Source organism: Mytilus trossulus, chromosome 3 (assembly GCF_036588685.1).
Source record: "Mytilus trossulus isolate FHL-02 chromosome 3, PNRI_Mtr1.1.1.hap1, whole genome shotgun sequence".
Lineage (NCBI taxonomy): Eukaryota > Metazoa > Mollusca > Bivalvia > Mytilida > Mytilidae > Mytilus > Mytilus trossulus.
In genome coordinates this window covers 32997792-33019992 of record NC_086375.1, presented here as the reverse complement: position 1 = coordinate 33019992, position 22201 = coordinate 32997792, and the positions used below count along the sequence as shown (strand labels likewise).

General features: G+C 30.9%; 1 protein-coding gene across 1 annotated transcript; it reads right to left on the bottom strand.

Moving 5' to 3' along the window:
* Nucleotides 1-6266: 6266 nt before the first annotated feature.
* LOC134711283 (eukaryotic initiation factor 4A-III) lies at nt 6267-21762 on the bottom strand. The gene is made up of 11 exons (XM_063571809.1): nt 21575-21762; nt 19142-19214; nt 18665-18794; nt 18128-18260; nt 16352-16432; nt 15732-15873; nt 14062-14200; nt 12918-13033; nt 12455-12562; nt 11674-11801; nt 6267-6658 (listed from the first exon to the last, which is right to left on the bottom strand). The coding sequence occupies exons 1-11, from the start codon at nt 21705-21707 to the stop codon at nt 6642-6644; spliced, it is 1200 nt and encodes a 399-aa protein (XP_063427879.1). The 5' UTR covers nt 21708-21762; the 3' UTR covers nt 6267-6641.
* Nucleotides 21763-22201: the final 439 nt, after the last annotated feature.

Sequence of the window (22201 nt, the reverse complement as noted above, 5' to 3'; positions counted from 1 at the left end):
GGTACCGATTTTCAAACCTTGTAAATCGATTCACAAGAGACAAAAAAAGGCTACATACAGAAACTCATATTTCCGACTTCCAAATGGAGTAATCACCTGTGCATCTATAAGGTGATTACGCCATTTGGACACTCCATTTTAACATTCAACAATAAGGGATTCTACACTTCAAGAAGATTTTCCAATTGAAGCGGTTCATCTGGTAAAGGTGGAAAATACAGAATAGGTAACAGGTAACGGATAAAAGTCTCCTGCTATGAATGCATCACCAGCCATACAAATTCAATCAGTATAAAACATGTCACAATCAGGAATTTAGCATGTTTCTTATACAGTGACATCACTTTTATTTAATGTATATTTCTTAAACATTTATGTTGGTCGTCTTTGCATTGTAGTGAATTTCTCATACAGTAAAGGCAATTTTCCTTGAAAGATTAATGTGTATTTTTATGCAATGCAGTTTGTTTCCATGTTTGATTAGTGTTTCCACAGACATTTCTCACTTATTTTTTTTAAAATTTATACCTAAACATGTGAACATATTTATCAATGGTACCAGGTTTATAACTTAGTATGCCAGACACGCGTTTCGTCTACATCAGACTCATCAGTGACGTTCATATCAAAATATTTATAAAGCCAAAAACAGTTAAAAAGGTGTACATGGTGGATGATGCATGCACAGAAAGAGATTCTTACTGTGACGAGTCTCAATCATTTTGGAGTTTAAGCTGAATGTTTGAACGTTTTGCGGCTGTCGAAAGTCAGGAGCCTCTAGAGTCATGCTTGTTTTTTTAAATTTTAGTTCATTATTTGTTTTGGAGTTTAGTATGACGTTCATTTCCACTGAACAAGTACACATTTTTTTATTTTAGGACCAGCTGAGCCCCTAATCTAGGTGCATGATTTTCTCGCTGCATTGAAGACCCATTGGTGGCTTTCTGCTGTTATTTGCTCAATGGTCCAGTTGTTGTCTCTTTGACATATTCACCATTTTCATTCACAATTTTATTCTCTGTTTTGTTTGCAACCTTGATATGACTTTTCCTAATAGCTTTACAAGATTTGAACATAGGTAAACTAATGTCACCTCACTTAAAGTTGGCTAAAACAACAAACAGTGCTTGGTTGTCAAATTTCTTTTGTTTTGGATGTGAAATAAAAAAAACTATTTTTGAAGATAGATAAGCTGATGAAAAAGTTCCATTTGTTTTGTTATGAACGCCACTGTTGAACACTAATGCATGATCAATCTTATGTGGATGCAATGCATGTCAAGCATAACAAATTGTAAGCCTAGTATCTTTCACGTGCTTTTACTAAGGTGAAATTGGAAGCAGTCCATCCTTGGTATTTATCAATAATCATTAAAGGTACTGTAAATGCAGAATTTATTGTGAAGTTTTTATTATTGCAAATAATTTGACTGGGTAAATATACCAATAACATGAACTTGTTGTCGGATATCTGATGCATATGTCTGTATGCAACTTTTTCAGAAATCACAATAATTAATCTTGCATTTATGTCCATTTGCAATAATTAATTCACACAATAATTTCTGATTATACAGTAAACGATTTCACTGGGACTCACTGGGACGATATGTCAATATGCTTGTTTTAACTAAGATAAAATTATAATGGAATTTTACATTTAAAAGATCATAATGATATGGATCAAGATTGGTATAGCCTGGCTTGTTGAAGAAAATCTAATAATCCATATTTTATGATTTCTTCAATAAGGAATCATTTAGACTGTTTGGAACTTACTGGTTTCTATCTTTGAGCTAGATGTAAACTTTTCTTGTTTGAATTTTTTTTACATTGTCATTTCGGGGACCATATGAGTATTTGGACCATACGCGGACCATATGGGTATATACTCATATGGTCCGACCATATGCATATGGTCTGACCGTACACGTATGGTAGGGGTAATTAACACTCTGCAACAGTTTATTTTGAATACTTCTAAACTCTTCATATGCTATGACCGTTCCTTAGAAATACGCTATCATATAGGTCTTGTTATCATCATATTATAATAAAGAGATTAACTTAATAAGAATAAGAAGTTTCACTTAGTTGATTTTATTACCTAGTCAAAACTATAATAAACACATTTAATACCCATGTTCATTATCGATTTGTGTGAATAGCAATATGTCGACTTGAAAAGATAACTTCCAAAAATTTCTCAATAAATGGTTACACAAGAAGTCACTGTCAGGGAACATATTTAATTAAGTTGTTTTGTGAATATGATGTACTGTAGTCATATTACAATATTTGAAATCTAGAGCTTCATAAACACTGTAGACACATCGGAATAACTCAAAACTTCGCCATAACTACTCGCCACTGCAAAGAAGGCTATCTTTTCACTTGCAAACAAAAGGTGTAACTGTAAAGGATCGTGCACAACCATGACGTGCAAATGGGTGGAATCAGAAAAAATGAGGCAAAAGTGTGACGAGCATGGTCAAAAATAAACATATTTTATGGGGTTCAGGATTTGTCTCACCACCTTCACCATATCATTTATTTTATGAAACTTAAGTGTCCAGACAAAGCATTAAGACATTAAGAATAATTTTAACTTTTAATAACTAACAAAATCAGTAATTTGAACAAATACAACTAAACATATACACATGATTTACATCAATTAAGAATACATTATAAGCATAAACATATTTCCTATTAATGCCAGGTTGATTAAGGAACATTTGGATACCAAATTCTCTATACATTATCGCCATCAATTTGAAAAAAATCCTGTTTTAGCACTTTATGTATGGCAGATTATGAATGACCTGGTTATAAAAGTTTAAATACAGAAAAAAATTACTTGAGAATATTAACAAAAACACCTTTCCATTAAAGACGCAACTTTTGGTAACAATCAGCAAAAAAAAATATACCAATATAGGCTACACTTTTAAAGTAATCATCTTTTTAGAAAAGCATCCATTTCTGGGATTTTGTCACACTCCTGACATATTTGACACATATCATATATATCAAAAGATATATAATATGAATGCATTTATCACATGTTGGAAGAAAAGTATCAAAAACCAGAAGGCAATTCTATCGAATTTTCATGAAATTATTGAATATATAGAATATGTTCTCTTTTTTTTTTAATCAACATAAGGGTGGAATCAGAAAAAATGAAGATTTTAACATATTGGGGCATATTGTTTCCCCATTATATTTAGGAAAGTAAATTAAATGTCAAACCAACAAGTTCAATACCAGCTAACTTGCAGCCAAATTTCATTTAGATATCTTGTACCAGCCAAAAGTTTTATTAAAAAAACATGTCAAATTTGTCAGGAGTGTGACGCTTTTTGTGTGACAGGATTTTTTTTTAATAATTTACATGTTGAGTAAAAATTATTATGATGAATGCATGTATATGAAGATGGTTTATAATCATTCTTCAATACTAGGTTTTGTAGATTATAGATTGGTGTTATCATTGCACAAATATTATGTAAATAAATATACATTGTGAAAAGGTATGTACCAAAAATTAATATTGGCAAAATTTGATAATTTCTTAATTAAAGTGTTATGGTTGTATTTTAAAGGAGTATTTGTGTGTAAAACTGGTAAGTATTTATTGTATACATGTATAAGCTATCCATAAAAGGCTATACAGACATCCTGAGGTGCATAATTCACATATTGGATTAACTTCTATACAAGCACCCAAAAATGTCAGGAGTGTGACAACTGTCAAATTTATATAATGCTTTTCATCTTACATTGTTATTTATTTTTCAGAAGCACCTGTTCCATAGAGAAGAAAAACATTTAGTGCAGCTGTGATAATCTATATGTTGAATCTACACACTTGATTTTTAGATGTCAGGAGTGTGACACTTTTTTTATACATTCAATGACATATATTGTTTAAATTTTGTATTTACTAACCTTCTTCTATCAAAATTTTGACACCAAGTAACAATGGATCATTTTTTTTAATATGTAATTAAAATTTAAACAATGTCATTGAATGTATAAAAAAAGTGTCACACTCCTGACATCTAAAAATCAAGTGTGTAGATTCAACATATAGATTATCACAGCTGCAATAAATGTTTTTCTTCTCTATGGAACAGGTGCTTCTGAAAAATAAATAACAATGTAAGATGAAAAGCATTATATAAATTTGGTACATGTTTAAAGACAGTTGTCACACTCCTGACATTTTTGGGTGCTTGTATAGAAGTTAATCCAATATGTGAATTATGCACCTCAGGATGTCTTTATAGCCTTTTATGGATAAGTTATACATGTATACAATAAATAATTACCAGTTTTACACACAAATACTCCTTTAAAATACAACCATAACACTTCAATTTAGAAATTATCAAATTTTGCCAATATTAATTTTTGGTACATACCTTTTCATAATGTATATTTATTTACATAATATTTGTGCAATGATAACACCAATCTATAATCTACAAAACCTAGTATTGAAGAATGATTATAAACCATCTTCATATACATGCATTCATCATAATAATTTTTACTCAACATGTAAATTATTAAAAAAAAATCCTGTCACACAAAAAGCGTCACACTCCTGACAAATTTGACATGTTTTTTTAATAAAACTTTTGGCTGGTACAAGATATCTAAATGAAATTTGGCTGCAAGTTAGCTGGTATTGAACTTGTTGGTTTGACATTTAATTTACTTTCCTAAATATAATGGGGCAAACAATATGCCCCAATATGTTAAAATCTTCATTTTTTCTGATTCCACCCAAATGCGAAAATCATTATGTTACAGAGTGGAAGTTAATGTCACCATAAGCCTTCTTGCAAGAATGTTATAAGCGATGAAAATTAACTTTGGAAAAAATATTTAATTTAAACATATAATGTACGCCTTTAAATTAATACATTGTCATGTAACCAATACTGTTTTTTAGATAAAGTATTATTGAGACGTTTGTAATGCATATTCAAAAAAAATACTTATATGGCCAAAATACTCATATGGTCCAGCTTGTTAATACCCATACGAGTATATACTCATATGGTCTGACCATATGAGTATACGCATATGGTCCGGAACATAGCCAACTATGCAGTATGGGCTTTGCTCATTGTTGAAGGTTGAACAGTGACCTATAGTTGTTTATTTCTGTGTCATTTTTGTCTCATGTGGAGTTGTCTCATTTGCCATCATACCACATCTTTTTTTTATATTTATAACTAATCACATAAACAATATTTGTTAATTAGAATTGGGGATTGCAGTAAAATGAAAAATCCATTTCACTAACACATCTTATTTAGAAAAGTTTCTTGTTGACTTTCTTCAAGGTGAAAACTGTTATAAAAATGACTGTCCTTTTTATCATTTTATAGAAATGTGTCCTTCTGCCGTCAATTTTAAGCTAGAACTTTATTCACCTAAAATCAATTTGAATCTTTAACTTAACTAGGCTATCTTGACTAAGGTTCTACAAGGAAACATTTCTATTTCTATATCATATCTATATATGTGCACTTTGAATTCTTATCTCTAAAGATATGACAAGTTCCTCACTTCTGGTGGCCTATTTTCTAATGAAGGACATCAGGAAATAAATTGGAAAACTAGATAAAATATGCACTTTGAGAGACACATTTAAACTGTACTATGAATAAACAGAAAAAATGTTCATGAGACAGAATTGATGCCCTACTTGTATATAATTTTATAATGGGACACAACTAGTCTGGTCAAAGTGATGTTACCCAAATTCTAGCTTGATCTGTACATGTGTTTTGTTAAATTAAGCATTGAGTTTAAGTTTCATACCATTTGGTTGAGGACAGACGGACGGACAAAGGTAACACTTGATCTCATGTCTGCTGCCGTGGGGGCATAAAAATCTAGGACAGTTTTTAGAGGGATAAGGGTGTCTGGTGTGACAAAGTCTAATATTTTACATGATTAAAAGTATTACTCTGATGAACGATGATGGTTTAAATACCCAGAACCTTCTTTTTATCTGCAATTGATTCATTTATTTCATTATAGTTTTCTTTGATAGATTTGAAGTTCCGTTAATATCATAGCAGTCACCATAAAAACTTTTATTTTCTTGTTATGATTTTTCCTTTGTCATGTTTGTGTTTGTTAGATTTTATCAATGTAGAATTTACATGTTTCTATGGTTGAAGATCAAAATGTAGTTGTATATAATAAACTTGCAAATCTCTATATCAATAAGACAGTCCATAAAATTTACAGTATTTTTATTATACTTAACACTGACCCAGCATTAATACACAAATTTTCCGTTGACAGAATAGACAGGTTTCTACTAAATTTCCCATGATTCACTATTGACAAACTTGTACGAGTCTCTTTAATACCCATGTTAACCATTAAGTTATATAAACATTCTGCAGAAACAACTCTTCACTATCCACTCGAAATTTTCTAGGCCAGAACTGCATGTTATGTAAAAATGATTTATGGTATTTACATGATTCTGACTGAAGATATGAATAAAATGGGACGATTTAAAAAATGATCCATGTCCTTGTAAAATAATGAATGTCACAGATGTAAATTTCCTCACTTGGAAAAGTCATTTAGTCATCATTGGTCTCAAATCAAGTCAGCAACTGAAAATATAAGAAAATTATGTGTCAGTCCAAACTGTATTTTTGCAAATAATATTACTGCATGTATTTGTTTAGTGAAATATGGTATTTAAAGGCCCTCTTTTTCTCTTATATCATACATGTATTGACCAGAAATCACATCAACATCAATTTCAGTGTACAATGATATGATAAATCAATAAAAAAATATATAAGGAATGTGTCCATGGGATACAGATGGTGCCCCGGCTGGCATATAATGTTATAAAGGGATGTAACACAAGAACTGTTAAAGTGACACTGTCCAATTTGTACTCGATATGAGCTTTGTGGTAATAAGCATTGTGTATAAGTTTCATATCATTTGGTTGAAGCAAACTACATATACCTTTTCTTATATTATGTATAACTCATGACAATTTTCAACCAACAAAAAAATATAAAATGTATCTACATTTGTATCTTCATTTGTATCAATAAACTATTCTGAAAACAAACATCATGAATGGACAAACAAACACTTGTTTATATTGGTAACAAGGTATTCCCTATCAAGGGGTATAAAAATGAAATAATTTCATTCAAGTTTATTTAAATGTACTGTAATTTGAGTGTAATGATAGGAAACTGTTGTGCATTGCATGTACTTATACAATTAAATAAGTATCACAAAAAAAATCCACCAAAAGGTTAGCACAGGGTTGCTAACTTCATGGTACTATGCCTATTATGCCTCATCATCACATAATTAAGACCCACCTTCGGGTATTTAACAGAGATCGTTTATTTTTTTTTCCTTAATTACCATTTTTTCCAGTTTAAAGGGAGTTCATATGAACTTTAAACGTGTTAAATGAGCAGTAATATGATATAACTTAAAAGATTTCTTTATCTAAACATTTAATTTCACTTAACATAATTAAGTCAAACAAGATTTACACAAGCAATTCAAAAAAGTCTTTAAACAAGATATTAAGTAAATAAGAAAATGCTGAGATGGTTTCATTGTGAGACAAAACAAATTTACAGACATACATTGTAATTTAATCCAGGACCCCCTTAAAACAGAAAGTGTTTTTAGTATATTTTTGTGATTTTTTCTATCAGGGCACCTTATATTTTGGTGCCCCCCTTTATAAATTCTAGATCTGCCAGTATTGCCACTAAAATGTGATATTTTACTAATAATTAACTGATTCAATTACTGTGAGTGGAACATGTAGCAGACATTCATATCAAACAAATACATATTAACATGATTAAATCTGTGGTATTTTCACAGCAGATAACCTTCCCTGTAAAAAAGCTGTAACATTCCCTCCGCATCCCATCTCTAATGAAAGTTTTACAATTCTTTGGTTAACACTATAATTTCTGAATAAAATTCTAAATAAAATTGGCAATTGATCTTTCAAATTTGCTTCAAATTATTAACGATCACACACTTTTTACTATCTTCAATGTAATAAGCCTCACAATTGATTTTTCTTGATCTGATCTAATCTTGGTGTCAAAGCAAAGATCAAGAAAAAAGCAAACAAATTGTAAAAGAAAATATTTATGATTTTCATGAAAGAACAGTTTCAAGCAACTAAGGGAGGTAACTTTATATTTTATATCAATCCAGATGAAAAGAAGATGTAGCATAACTGCTACTAAGACAGACTGCTTCTATCAATTGAAAATCAAATGATGAAGGTAGAGCTAACATTTATTAAAAGAACTGATACTTCATAACCAAAAGTATGTGCATACATATTCCAAAGCAAGCTACATGTAATGGAAATTCCTTAAAAGGAGATTTAAACTCCAGTTCTTTGAAAAGAATTGCCTAGCTGAATATAAGGTTAAACAAGAATGTGTCCATAGTACATGAATGCCCCATCTTCACTATCATTTTCTATGTTCAGTGGACAGAGAAAATGGGGTAAAATCTCTAATTTGGCATTAAAATTAGAAAGATCATATCATAGGGAACATGTGTAATAAGTTTCAAGTTGATTGGACTTCAACTTCATCAAAAACTACCTCAGCCAAAAACTTAAACATGAAACCAGACAGATGAACGGACAAAGGGACGCACAGACCAGAAAACATGGGGCATAAAAAACTGATTAAATCTAAAACAATTTTCATGTTTGCACCTGTTTCCATATGTCAAAGAATAATCCTTTTTAATAACAGAAGATGAAGGCACAAAAGGGTTCTTCTGCTTCTTCAATATACAACAAAACTTCAGGATGTTGAAGATTACTGTAAACCAACTTATTTTCACGGATACTTTATTTCGCGTTTTACCTTTTGTAAACTATTTCGCTGCTATTTAATTTTGTGATTTTCTCATTTCTGGATATAGTTTAATAAGGAAAGATCTAAGTTTTACATATTTGCGTTAATTTTTTACTCGCAATGGTCATGAAAATAAATCACTCACGAAAATAAGTTGGTTTACAGTACTTGTTGTTGAGCCTGCATGGTAGTTACCAAACGTTCTTGTAAATGTTGGTTGCTTAACGTCCAGAGTCAAATATTTCATGCATGTTCAGGATGAGAACAAGTTAACAATAATTACAATAGGTAGGTCTTGTCATAATAGAGGCCATTTGGGATGATGGTCTGGGAAATTTGGACTGCCACTGGAAAATGAGGGTATATTGGATAGGGACTGAAATTTTGCCTTGCAACAGGCCACCTACAGACCCCTCAAAGATTTGTTGCAAGGGTTCTTAATGTGCAAAGAGCGTGGCCCCCTCTTTACATGAGGCACCACATTTAATGTCCCCATTCACTAAAAAGATAACAGAGGTTGATTCCTGAACAGCTGGGACAAGTATAGACACAAGCTGACATAACATTCAAGTTTGATACAGCTCATATTTGGATTGTGATTAAATAGTTGATACAGCATAGGTTTTTGACAAAGGAAATGTTAGGTAGATCTAGACATGTATAACCTCTTTAGAAAGGTATTATAATATCTCAAATTTGCCTCTGAATAACCATACTTTATAGTTTTGATATGTTTTATTTCTGCATGATTGTTTTTGCCTTTTCAGGGTATAACGTTTAGTTCAAATGGAAATGAAGATTTTGTTCTAATCTACTATGCAGGAGATATAACAATAGCATGTCCTTGAAAGATGCAAGTTTTTGTTTGAAAAATGGTCATTCCCCTTTTTATCTATCAAACTGATTATTAAAATTTCTATTTGGCATTGGGACCAGAGCTTAAGATAAGCAGCTTTTTGGAGCAATGATCTAATTAGTAAAACATAAAACCAAATACATATATAATGCCATAAGATTCAAGTATTTTTTGTTAAAATGTTTGCAAATAACCAAATTAAACAAACATTATACAACCTAATTATACACTTACATATTGACAAAAAGGAATATAAAATAAAGTGATAAAATACATATTATATCAAGGCTTTCTTAAATGCTAGTGAAATTACACACTTAATGAGCAAGATGTGTGAACAATAAATATTGTAACGATAACCGAGCGGTCAGGCTTTTGTGTTAACTATGAATATTGGAACCCTTAGTGTGTTGCTATAAGAATGGAATATATGAACTAAAGTTATAACTGGCGACTCTTCTTTGGTAACGTGGTTCTCTAGTATCGTGGTATTCGGGTAGATCTACAGTTGGTTCTGTATAGGTTTTGTGGTACGTTGTGGTATTCTGATAGATCTTAGTTTGGTTCCGTTTAGGTTTTTGTAAGAATAACAGACTCGTCGAATAAAAATCAACTTGTATTTACGTGCAATAAATATCAGCAATTCGTACACATAATAAATAACTTAAGTAACAGTATTCTAGTTTAACAAATAAATACCTTACTTTATTAGAATATCGTAAAGAAAATGGATAGCGGAACTATAATACATAAATACCTAGAAAGTTTACGAACAAGACAGTTTGGTAATCGGCAAATGGTAACGGAAATTCAATGTCAAAAGATAACGTTTCTCTCGAGAAGTTATTCTCTAAATACAACTTGTTATGGAACCAACAAGCCAACATTCTACGGAAAAAGTCTGGTTATCACTTAATCGCTTGGAATTAGTGTGTGTCACTTGCCCAGGGTAAAGTCGTACTGAAGCCTTTTTGGCTTACTCCACTGTATTTATACTATGGTAAAATATTACCTAAATGGTTTACCATTTACCAGTGGTGAAAAATACCTAAACTACCAAAACCGGAATTGGTAATTACCAAAATAATGTTCGGAACGATTGGTAAACGTTTATGTACTTCATTTGGTATGAACAATCGAGGGGAGTTCCGAATATAAATTAAAAACATGGACGTTAAGAATAATAAAAAGTTAACAATGTTTACACAAAGTTGTACAAGAAATATAAAATAAAAACAGTCAATAAACGGTAAGGTTTTAACAACATCATCACACAATTTTAGGGAAAACAAGTTCCATTTTGTTACAATATGAATACACCAAAAAGTATAACTGTTGATACATTTATTTTTGTCGGAACAAATTTTCATGGGTTTATAGGGAAAATTATATTTTCACAGATATTTGATTTATTGATTTTGCAAAAAGTTGCATACAAGCCAATTATTGAAAACTCCTTCTTTGTTTGATTTTACACATTTTATTTTGTGATTCACCTATACACAAGAAATCAAGATAATTAGTTTCCCACAAATAATAACGAATTCACAGAAGTACAATATATGGCCAGAGAGTAAATTTTGAAGTATGCGAGTACCTTATAATCAATATTAACACCCTATCAAATTTCAAAGAAGAAGACATATCTATATCTGTCAAGTACCTTAATTCATTATTTTCAAATTTGTAACGCTATTATTGATTCACATAAATTCACAAAACAGCATAATAGAATAAACTTAAAACAAGTTTTTGCTGTTTTAGAACTATGAAGAGGCAAAACCATTTGATACTTCCATCCAAATTTTCCCACCATGGGTGTCTGGGTGGGCGTAACTGTATATGTTAAGAAAATATATATTTTCAACATTAATAAAGCAAAAGAACTTACCATTCATAGGCATTTCATCGATCTGTGTGGCGTAGTACTGTTCAATATCTCTCAATATCCTGATATCATCATTCTTTACAAAGTTGATTGCCACACCCTTCCTGCCGAATCTTCCTGATCGACCAATTCTAAAATAATAATCATAAAATTTACATATCATATATTCAATAGTTATATTATTTTAACAATTGTATAGTTTTCAGTTCACATGTAATATGATACTTTATACCAAAAAATGAAAACATTCCGTTAACATATATATATCCTTGTTATTCGATAAAATGCACAATGTTATATTGTGCAGATTTTAAATTTTAAAAACATCACAGACTTAATCGTATTTAATAATCTTATGATAAAAATATGATGAAAATTAATTAACTTTTGAAACTATGTGATGAAATTCCCTGAAACTGTTTTTTCCAATATTAGCAAATTTATAAATTTTTCAGAAAAGTATGCATTCCTGATGTGAGGAAATTGCATCAGTTATAATAATTAAATAATACTGATCAGTTTGAAAGCTCTAAAAATCTACATTTTATACACTGTAAATTCGTAAATTATTGCATGCATTTATTACTGCAATTTTTTTCATTTTAGACAAATGTGATTTTATCTTTGCAATATCCTGCAAAAAACCTGTTTAATTCATTTAAAAAAATCAAAATGCAAGATTTAAGTATTGCGATTATAACCCTGTCGCATTTTTCGTCACAATAAAAACATTGCAATAATTTCTGAATTTGCAGTAAGTCTTATTTTCAAAGCAAATATTTACCTGTGTATATACAATTCTCTGTTGTTTGGTAAATCATAATTTATGACCAGTGAAACTTGCTGTACGTCTATACCTCTGGCCCATACATCTGTTGTTATTAATACACGGCTGAAAAAAAAACAATTCTTATAAATTCACCAATATAAAAACTTTACAATGGTCAAGCCCCTCAATCTAAGAAATGAATCTATGCACATACTGCTTATCGTTAATTTAAAGTATAATAGAGTGAGTTCCCTTTTAATTGATAATAAAATGCATAAAAATTCTAAATGTGCAGAAGGATTCATATTCTAAATAGACATGTTATAAAAGCATGAAACCACTGAAAACTTAAACTGTAATGTTCACAGAATATTGAAGACTCAGGAGTCTCTTCTTTGGCCCCAAAAAGCAAATAATAGGAGAGGAATCAACCTTCAATGCCTTTCTATACAGTTTTTAACATGAATTTAGTTTTTACCTTGCCCCAGATCTAAATTCTTTCATGATTGCTTCTCTCTCTTTCTGTACCATGTCACCATGCATAGAGGAGACAGTGAAATTAGCTTCCCTCATCTTCTCTGTTAACCAATCTACCTGTTAAAATATCCAACAATAGTGTAATCAATTGTGAATATTAAAGATGAACTTTATTTACCTGTATAAAATAGATCAATCTTATTAAAATAAGTTCTCATCACTTGCTCCTCGATTTTTTATATGTCGCCATGTAAAATCGAGGAGCAAGTGATGAGTACTTATTCTAATAAGATTGAAAATAGATGCACATATTATTCCATTGTATTTTCAATTTCATATCCATGATATTTTTTTTTCTCACTTTTTTAGTCACATTAAGTTTTGCAGTTCCCATGTACTTTTTATTTTATTTTACACCACAATGAGAAAAGAATGCTAAATAATGTATTTTTTTCAGTGGTTCTTTTTATGTATGGGAGTAAAACTATATAATTTGTAAACACTAAAAATACTTAGAATAGTTTTTATTATTTGTACCAGTGAATTTCTTACTAAAAACACTTTTTAGTCTACATGTATAAGAAAAGAGAAATAACTCCAACTAGAAAGACGAAAATATTTGAAGTGCATTCTACGGGATTTTTTACAAATTTCAATGACATTTCCAAACCCGCGATATATAACAGATAACAAAGTGTGCATACATATTGTATTTGTCTTAAATACAGTGTGAACACAACACTGGAGCATCATTTCTTTCTTATATTGTAAAGTGAAAACTTCGTGTCACTTGTAAACTTTGGCAATCTACAGATTGATTACAAATTATAACATGCAACATTTTCTTCATTGATGTACATATTCTTAACAGTATTGACTAGTTTTTGACAAAGATGCCACAACTTTAGGTAGAAGTGTTCTAGGAATATACACCGGGGGAAAGGGGAGGGTCTGGCCATTTACCTGATAAAAAAGTTAAAATAAGTAGTGATTCTCAACATGTAGAATCCTCATTCTTGAAAAAATCTTTTAAGGACATATGACAAATTGTCTAATAATTCTTGTACTAAAAACAAGTCCTTTTTTCTACTTTCTCCTTGTAAATACAATATCTTAATTGATTTTGATTTTTTTTCTATTCTTACTTTTCGCCTTGTGTTACAGAATATGACAGCTTGTGTGATGGTTAATGTATCATATAGATCACATAATGTATCAAACTTCCATTCTTCTCTCTCTACTGCTACAAAAAACTGTTTGATTCCCTCTAGTGTCAACTCATCACTGCAAATTAAATTCAAAATGATAAGCACTTGATGATTTAAGTACAAAATTGTACCGTATTTTTTTTTTTTTTATATCTAAGGCCAGGATTTTTTAATTTGTTGGTTTACGGATCCGCCGACCCGATTTTGCTGATTTCCAAAATAAAAATAAAATCGAATTTTCAGGCTTTTTTTTATTCTCGCCGACCCTAACAAATGCATTATCCCTGAAAAATAATTAAAATATCCTTTTTTATGAAATGAAATGCATTAATCACTAACAGAAGTGATGACACTTTCTGTTGTGAAAAATGAAACTTTCAGTTTACGTTTCTAAAAATAGACAAATCAATTATTAATGACCTTGAAATGTCGTTTGCGCAAATAATTTTGCGGAACGAAACCTGTGTTTAAAACCAATTACACAATAAGTTTGTTTCCCTTATTTGTCACCAGTCCGTAAGATGCATGTTCTCATATAAATAGACTTGTCCAAATGTGGACAGGTGGAAGTTCAAGACATCAAGTTAAAATACTGAATTTTAACAAATCATTTGATATTTTCTTGTTTTACAGATAATAAAAAAATATCGTCCATTTGGATAAAAAATGGGAATGCATGACAACAGATTATTTAACCTGATATTCTCGTTTTTCCAGTGGACGAGTCTATTACGTTTTTGACACGTGTGTTGAAACTTATTTTCGTACGACGTTTTTACTTTTTTTTCTTTATCAGTTTTCGTGCTTATTATTTTTCACCAAGTTTTTATTAAAAGCTAAGTCAAATAACTGACGTGAATCTGTTTTTCTTGTTTGTGAAATGACGATTTAATTTCGTCTTTGTCAGTGTACCCCCCTTTTTTTACGGGAAATTATTAGACAATGTCATGCGATGTTTACAGCTGAGCAATAATATTTCATCAAACTAAAATTTAAGAACGATGAAAAAATAGTATGACAAACATATTATTAGAAAGGTGAAATATATTTTTATTTTGCATATGTTTTCTGTCTTGAAAGATCTTTTTTTTTCTTTTTTTTCCCGACCGACCGACCCGACTTTTTCATGGAGAAAATCCGTAAACCAACAAATTAAAAAACCGTGGCCTAACCAAACTTTATTTTTTGTTTTTCATAAAGCTTCAGACAATGGGAGGTAATTCAAATTCAACTTATATTTCTCTTGCAAGCAAGTGAATTTTCAATTGTATTTTTACATTCAAGTTAACACTTTGAAAACAGACTTTGATAACACAGATATGATTTTAATGCATACAACAGAAGTGACAAAACTCCTTGTCATATATATTTTATATGACAGCAAAAGGTATAAGATCTAAACAAGATTAATGCTATAATGTATGATTCAAAATATGTCTGGTATGTTTGTGTGAATGTGACATAAATTATCTTAAAACAAATAAATTTGATAAATCATGTAAATAGGAAGTTCAAAGTAATAGAGATCTCAAATGTTTTACAAATTAAATAAAATATGGTTGAAACTTTAAAACATATATTTTGCAAAATATAAAAAAAGGTTTTACCGTTTGACTAAGATACGGATGGGTTCTGTCATAAATTTACTGGTCATTTCTAAAATCTCATGTGGCAATGTGGCAGAGATTAAGAGTACTTGTGTGGCAGGTGGCAGATATCTGTATACATCGTAGATCTGTTCTTTGAAGCCTGAAAAAGATATACACATAATAAAACTACAAACAATGTGTACAAATAAACTGTTCACAAAGAAATATGTTTTACATGTGTAGTTACGTTAAAGCCATGATCACCCGAGATATGAATTATTTTTTTTTGTTTTTTTTTTATTGTTGAAATTGTTAAAAATCCTCTTAATATGCTCATTGCTATTATTTAAGTGACCACAGATAATACAGTTATGATAAGTTGGCTACTTTCTTCCATCAAGACAACAACATTCAATTCTATACATTGAGGGCTGTTCCAATTGAAAGAGTTTGACATTACATGATAATACCATTGGTAATGGAGTGAAAGCAAATACAATTCTATCACAAATGAAAAAAAAAATCATGGGTGATGGGGTACAAAAAAAAACATTCATTTCCTATTTCTTTTTTTTGTTTGGATTAGCCCTTGTTTTTTATGAATGGTACCAAATAATTTCATTACATTCTGTTATTACCTTTATTTAACATCTCATCTGCTTCATCAAGCACCAGCATCTTAATTGATCTTGTTCTTAAATTTCTTCTTTTTATCATATCTGTAACGACAAGTCAAATCTCATACAATAAAATAAAAAAATAAAAAACAGAATGAAAAGAAGACTATTTTGAATATTAAAATACAAATAACAATATGATCCAAGGAAGGATAAAAACAAGAGGCTGTCACAACGACAGCAAACCGGATTTATTAGCATTTATTTGTGTCATGGCAATATCACAAGAACCATTACTGATGATTGTTGAAAGTGAAAATAGTCAATATCAAATTTGACCTCTATTTTGTCATCAGTATCAACATATTAAAATTTGAAAAGCTTAGATTGAATTGTTCGTGAGTAAATGCAACAAAGTGAATGGAAACACCATTTTACGATCTTTCAAGAACCATAACTCCTGAACGGTAAACGTCAAAATCGTCAATATTGAACTTGACATCCATTAAGTCATCAGTAACAATTTATCAAAATTTGGAGAGCTTTGGTAGAACAGTTCATGTGTAAATGCACGGACACGACTTGAAACGCCATTTTACGATCTTTCAAGAACCATAACTCCTGAACGGTAAAAGTCAAAATCGCCATTATTGAACTTGACCTTCATTTAGTTGTAAGTAACAACATATTAAAATTTTAAAAGCTTTGGTTGAACGGTTCATGAGTTAATGCACGGACAACATTTGATTGCCGCCCGCCCGACCGCCGAGCATCCCCAAATCAATAACCGACATTTTTGTCACAAAAATTCGGTTAAAAATGAAATGGGAAGTTGTTTTCAATTACAAATAATATGATTAAACAAAAATAACAAGAATATATGTGTACATAGGACAATAATAAGTCATATTAGCTTGTTCTGGGTGTGGTTCAGAAATGTATTAGAGGTAAAGCATGATAACTAATTTTATGGAGTTGTGGTTTGTTGATGTGGTTTAAGAAATAGTTCCTTCATGTCATGCTCTATGCTCATTTTAACATGGGTAGGCATTATATTTGTCAATATTTTACACTGAGCGTTAGCGAGGTGTAAAATGTGGTCAAATATAATGTCTACCCATGTTTAAATGAGCATAGAGCATGACACGAAGGAATTATTTCGATTCTAATAGGACAAACAGTAATTTTTAGATCGAAGCGTACGAAAATACTGTAAAAATGTTTGGCTTTTCCCGTTTCCTCCCGGAGGAGTTTGTGCATTATATTTCATATTTGAAAAGTTTAAAAACTATGAGCAGGGTAAATATATGTTGTTTTATAAAATTCTATAATAAAAATTTATGCTAGCTGCATAAATGTATACATTTTAAAGGATAGCGATGAAAATAACGTTAATATACATAGTAAGTTCGTGCGCATGTGTCAAACATATTTTTTATGCTCAGTAGAACACGGCTTTGTTTACAAAGCGTAATAAGGACGTCATATTAGAATTACATGTATAAGTGTTTCTCGTTTTAATTCGGTTAATGATTAGACAGTTGGTTTTCCTGTTTTAATGGTTTTACACATCACTAGTTATTTCTAGAGGTCCTTTATAGCTTGCTTTCCGGTGTGAGCCAAAGCTCCATGTTGAAGACCTTACTTTGACCTATAATGGTTTATTTTTTTTAAAATAGTGACTTGGATGTGAGTTGTCTCATTTGCACTCATACCACATCTTTTTAAAACTATAGAGGTAAACCATGATAACACCTCTTATGGAGTTATGTTTTTTAATTTATAGTTAAAAGTTACCAAAGACTCTGCCTGGTGTTCCTGATACCACATGTTGACCATAATCTAGTTTTCTGATGTCTTCACCAACGTTTGTCCCTCCAATACAGGAATGGCATTGTACATTCATGTAATCACCCAAAGCTAGGATAACCTGTCATATAAATAAGATGAATTAAATCAGACCTAGCAACTTCCTCATGTTTACATAAACCAGTTTTTAATAAAGTTAAAAAGAAAATGACATCCCATGGCAAAAAACAAAACGAAACGACAGTGTACAAGATTCATTGCTTTACTTTTTAAAGCAAAACATTTCCTGCTGTTGAAATACTACACCCCATTGAATTTCATCAAATGTATAACCATGCCTGTTTGAATGAAGACTGATGTTTTAAATTCTCTAATGGAAAAAGAGAAGATATTATGCTACATGGATATATAGATTCAAAGTAATTATTGTAAATTTTGAACTTTATACTATTTTCCCAACAAAAAGTAAAACTGGAATACTTTTGTCTATATTAGAACTTAAACTGACACTGTCATGACTGTTACCTTTTGAATTTGTGTAGCAAGTTCTCTAGTAGGAGATAATATTAATGCTTGTGTTTCTCTGACTTGTGTGTCCAGGCATTGTAGAATGGATATGGAAAATGTTGCTGTCTTTCCTGTTCCAGACTGAGCTCTAGAAAAAATTATTTAAAGTAATAAAATGTTGAATGCATGAAAGACATCATTTCATTGACATGGCTTATCAGAAGTTCTTATACAAACCATCTCAATGTATTTTTTCATTCACACAAAAATTACAAGCTTTATTATCTTAATTTATTCATTTTTAACTTTAAAAATTAAAATGTGTATTCTAATTACCATACAGATTAGAGTGTTTATAAGATAAACAAAAGAAGATCTAATTCACTTATTTATGAAAATGAAAAGTAAATTACAAAATGGATAGAAGAATTGCCCTGTAAGCACCTGGGGCCATATATAGGGTGAATATCAAAACACTCATTGAGTCTGACTTACTGTGCAATAACATCTCTTCCTTTCACAATAGGTTTGACAGCTCTTTGTTGAATAGCTGATGGTTTCTCAAAACCTACAAATAATTAAATAATAAAATAAATCTATGACATGAATGTCTGTTCAGAATTTTAAAAAAGAGGCGAAGGAGACCATAGTATGATGCCCATTATCACTGAACTAGTATACATATTTGTTTAGATGCAAATTTGATTTTCTGGGGGGGCTTATGGATTTTTTCCTGGACCTTTTTTTCAGCGAAAAAAGATCTATTTTTTGGGCGGCAAGTTGAAAACATTTTTTTTTCTTCAATTCAGCATTACATATGGTGGCAGCTGAGGGTAAAACAAACATTTTATTTTCTCAGGGTCAAAAATAAAATCATTTTTCTCAAAAAAATGGAAACAATCTTTATTTATCGTGTTTATCAAAAAGAATCCATAGCCCCACTGGAAATGAAATGGTTTCTGTCAAAATAGGAACTAAAATGACAATGACATGGCTAAAAAAGAAAAAGACAAACAACATGAACCACAGTACACAAAACACACATCATGTAGAAAACTGCAAAAGAAAGGGCAACCAAAACTGTGGGCAACAAAGTATAAGCAGAATCTACCTACATGTATGAGTATCAATGAAGTAAAGCCTGTCCAACAGTCTGTGCCAAAAACTATTTGAAGCACTAGCCCTTTGGGCTAATTAAACAAAAAAAATACTAGCCCGAATTTATATGTACTGGACCGAATAAAATCTGTGTCACTGTTGGAGTGATCTGAACCAGCTAGGGGGGTTTGGGGGCATCCCCCCCAAAGAAAATTTTTGAATATTAGATGTAAAATCCTGCATTCTGATGTTACATTTTTGTATCTGGAAGTGTATATAACTTTTCAAAAAGTTTTTTCTCCATGTAATATAAAAAAATTCTACTTTCCTTAAAAAAAATCCTTCTCAAAACTGTTGACAAGAATTAAAGACATACATGTAAAATAAATGTATACATGTAGATAAAAAACCCTTGCCATAACATTTTGTTTAAATTAATTTCTCATTCAAATTTGACTTTGGAAGTTAAAGAGATCATCCTTTCTGATGCAGACCAAGAAAAGAAAAAAAATCAATCAGTTAAAATTTTATTCTTCATGATTTTTCATATAATTTTCAATTTGCTGAACAACTCCTGTTCAAATCACATACAGATGCAAATTTGCCTCCTTTTCCCTGCTCCTTACAGTAGCTACAAAACATAACTAGATTCTCGTACTGGAGCCAGGGTCAGGGACGACCGTCAGTCCAATGAGTTACAAATTTTGGACCCGTTTATCCTCGTATTTTTTTCTAGCCTCCGTAACTTGGTAGGACTTGCGAGATGGCCTTTTTAATGCCTTTCATGGTCTTGCACTTTCCGACAGTGAAGCCATGTATATCAAACGATGTTTGTTACCAAAATTATGTGTGTAACCGTAAACTGTAACTTACACACTTTCTTGATGAAAATAAAACTGGTTCCACTTCTTTATAAAATTAATGGTAACCAGTTACTAATAACCAATCGTCGAAAATACACAAGATGTCAAAAAAAGTTATGAACTAATATCTTTCAACGCAAAAAAGTTCATTTTTTTTTTTTTATTTTCTGTTATGATTATATTATATTCAGTCTATGCAACTTAAATCAATCAATAATTACCAAAATTTGTTATTTTGAACAATCGGTTATTAGGGAGACCGTCAAAACTGGTTTACGGAATTTTTGCAAGGAAGAGAGTATCAGTTTATTGATATTGATTGCGTTGAGCATGTTGAGTGACATTCTTCGTTAACTTACGGTAACAATTAAAAAAATGCACACAGATATGCACTAGACCGGTCAGACTATCGGCAGGGTACGTTAACTAGTCCAAGCTTATTTAAACTAGACACGGGCTTCGGGCTAACGCTTAACGTCGCAGACTGGTCCAATAACTAATGTAAAAGATATAAACAGTGTGGTGGTATATTTTCCGTTGCTAATAACGAAAGAAGAAAACCCAACTACCAACACAATTGAAAACAACAAATACAACAATAATTTTGTGTATATTGTTCTGTGTTTGTAATATTCTACATTGGCAATATGTATAGGAAAGGGTTTAACCCCACCACATTTTTGTGTCTGTACCAATTCAGAAGCCTCTGGCCTTTATTATACTCTTGTATGATTTTTAATTTTAGCTTCCCCTTTTGAATAATTTGGAGTTTAGTATGACGTCCATTATCACTGAACTAGTAAACATATTTGTTTAGGGCCAAACTGAAAGACATCTCTGCAAGATTGAAGACCCATTGGTGGCATTCGACTGGTGTCTACTCTATACCATGGTCGAGTTGTTGTCACCATAATTTTTTCCATTCACAATTTTATTCGTATATTCTCTCATAAATAAATGTATGTACCGTAAGCATATATTCCTCGTAGAAGTTCTTCTCTAAGACCCATGTTATCAAACGTTGGTGTAACATCAACCTCTTCGCTGGTTTCAAATTCAACATTTTTGAGATCTTCGGTCATCACGCGTCTTCCAGCCATTTTGCAAATTTGGTGATCCGTGTCAATCACTTTCTTGTCATTTACTATTTTGTCTCATTGATTTTAAGCGCACTATAGATTACGACTTTTAACCAAACAATCAAAGTACTAAAGCATAGGAAGTATTATAAATATTAGCTACCAGTACCTTGTTAAAATTATGATAACAAGTAAACTATGAACGTATTTATTTATCATAATATTTTCAAAATCTTCCTGTTTCCCGAAAAATCAATGGCCTTCATGTTATATCTATGGTGGTCCTTTATTTCTGTAAATTTTTATGCTATTTTTCTCTATTCTTTATACTTTTTGCCCATTAATCTCTCTTCTTTTCATTTATGCACCTCATTATTCTTTACTCTATTTTTTTGGTGTCAGTTTATCCGATTTGCGTCGCAATTCATTTTGCCATTGTTTTGTTCGTTATGTGAATTTTAATTGTCTTTTTGGGTATCTTTTGCCTCTTTTTTTCTAGGTTTGTTCAAAAAGAA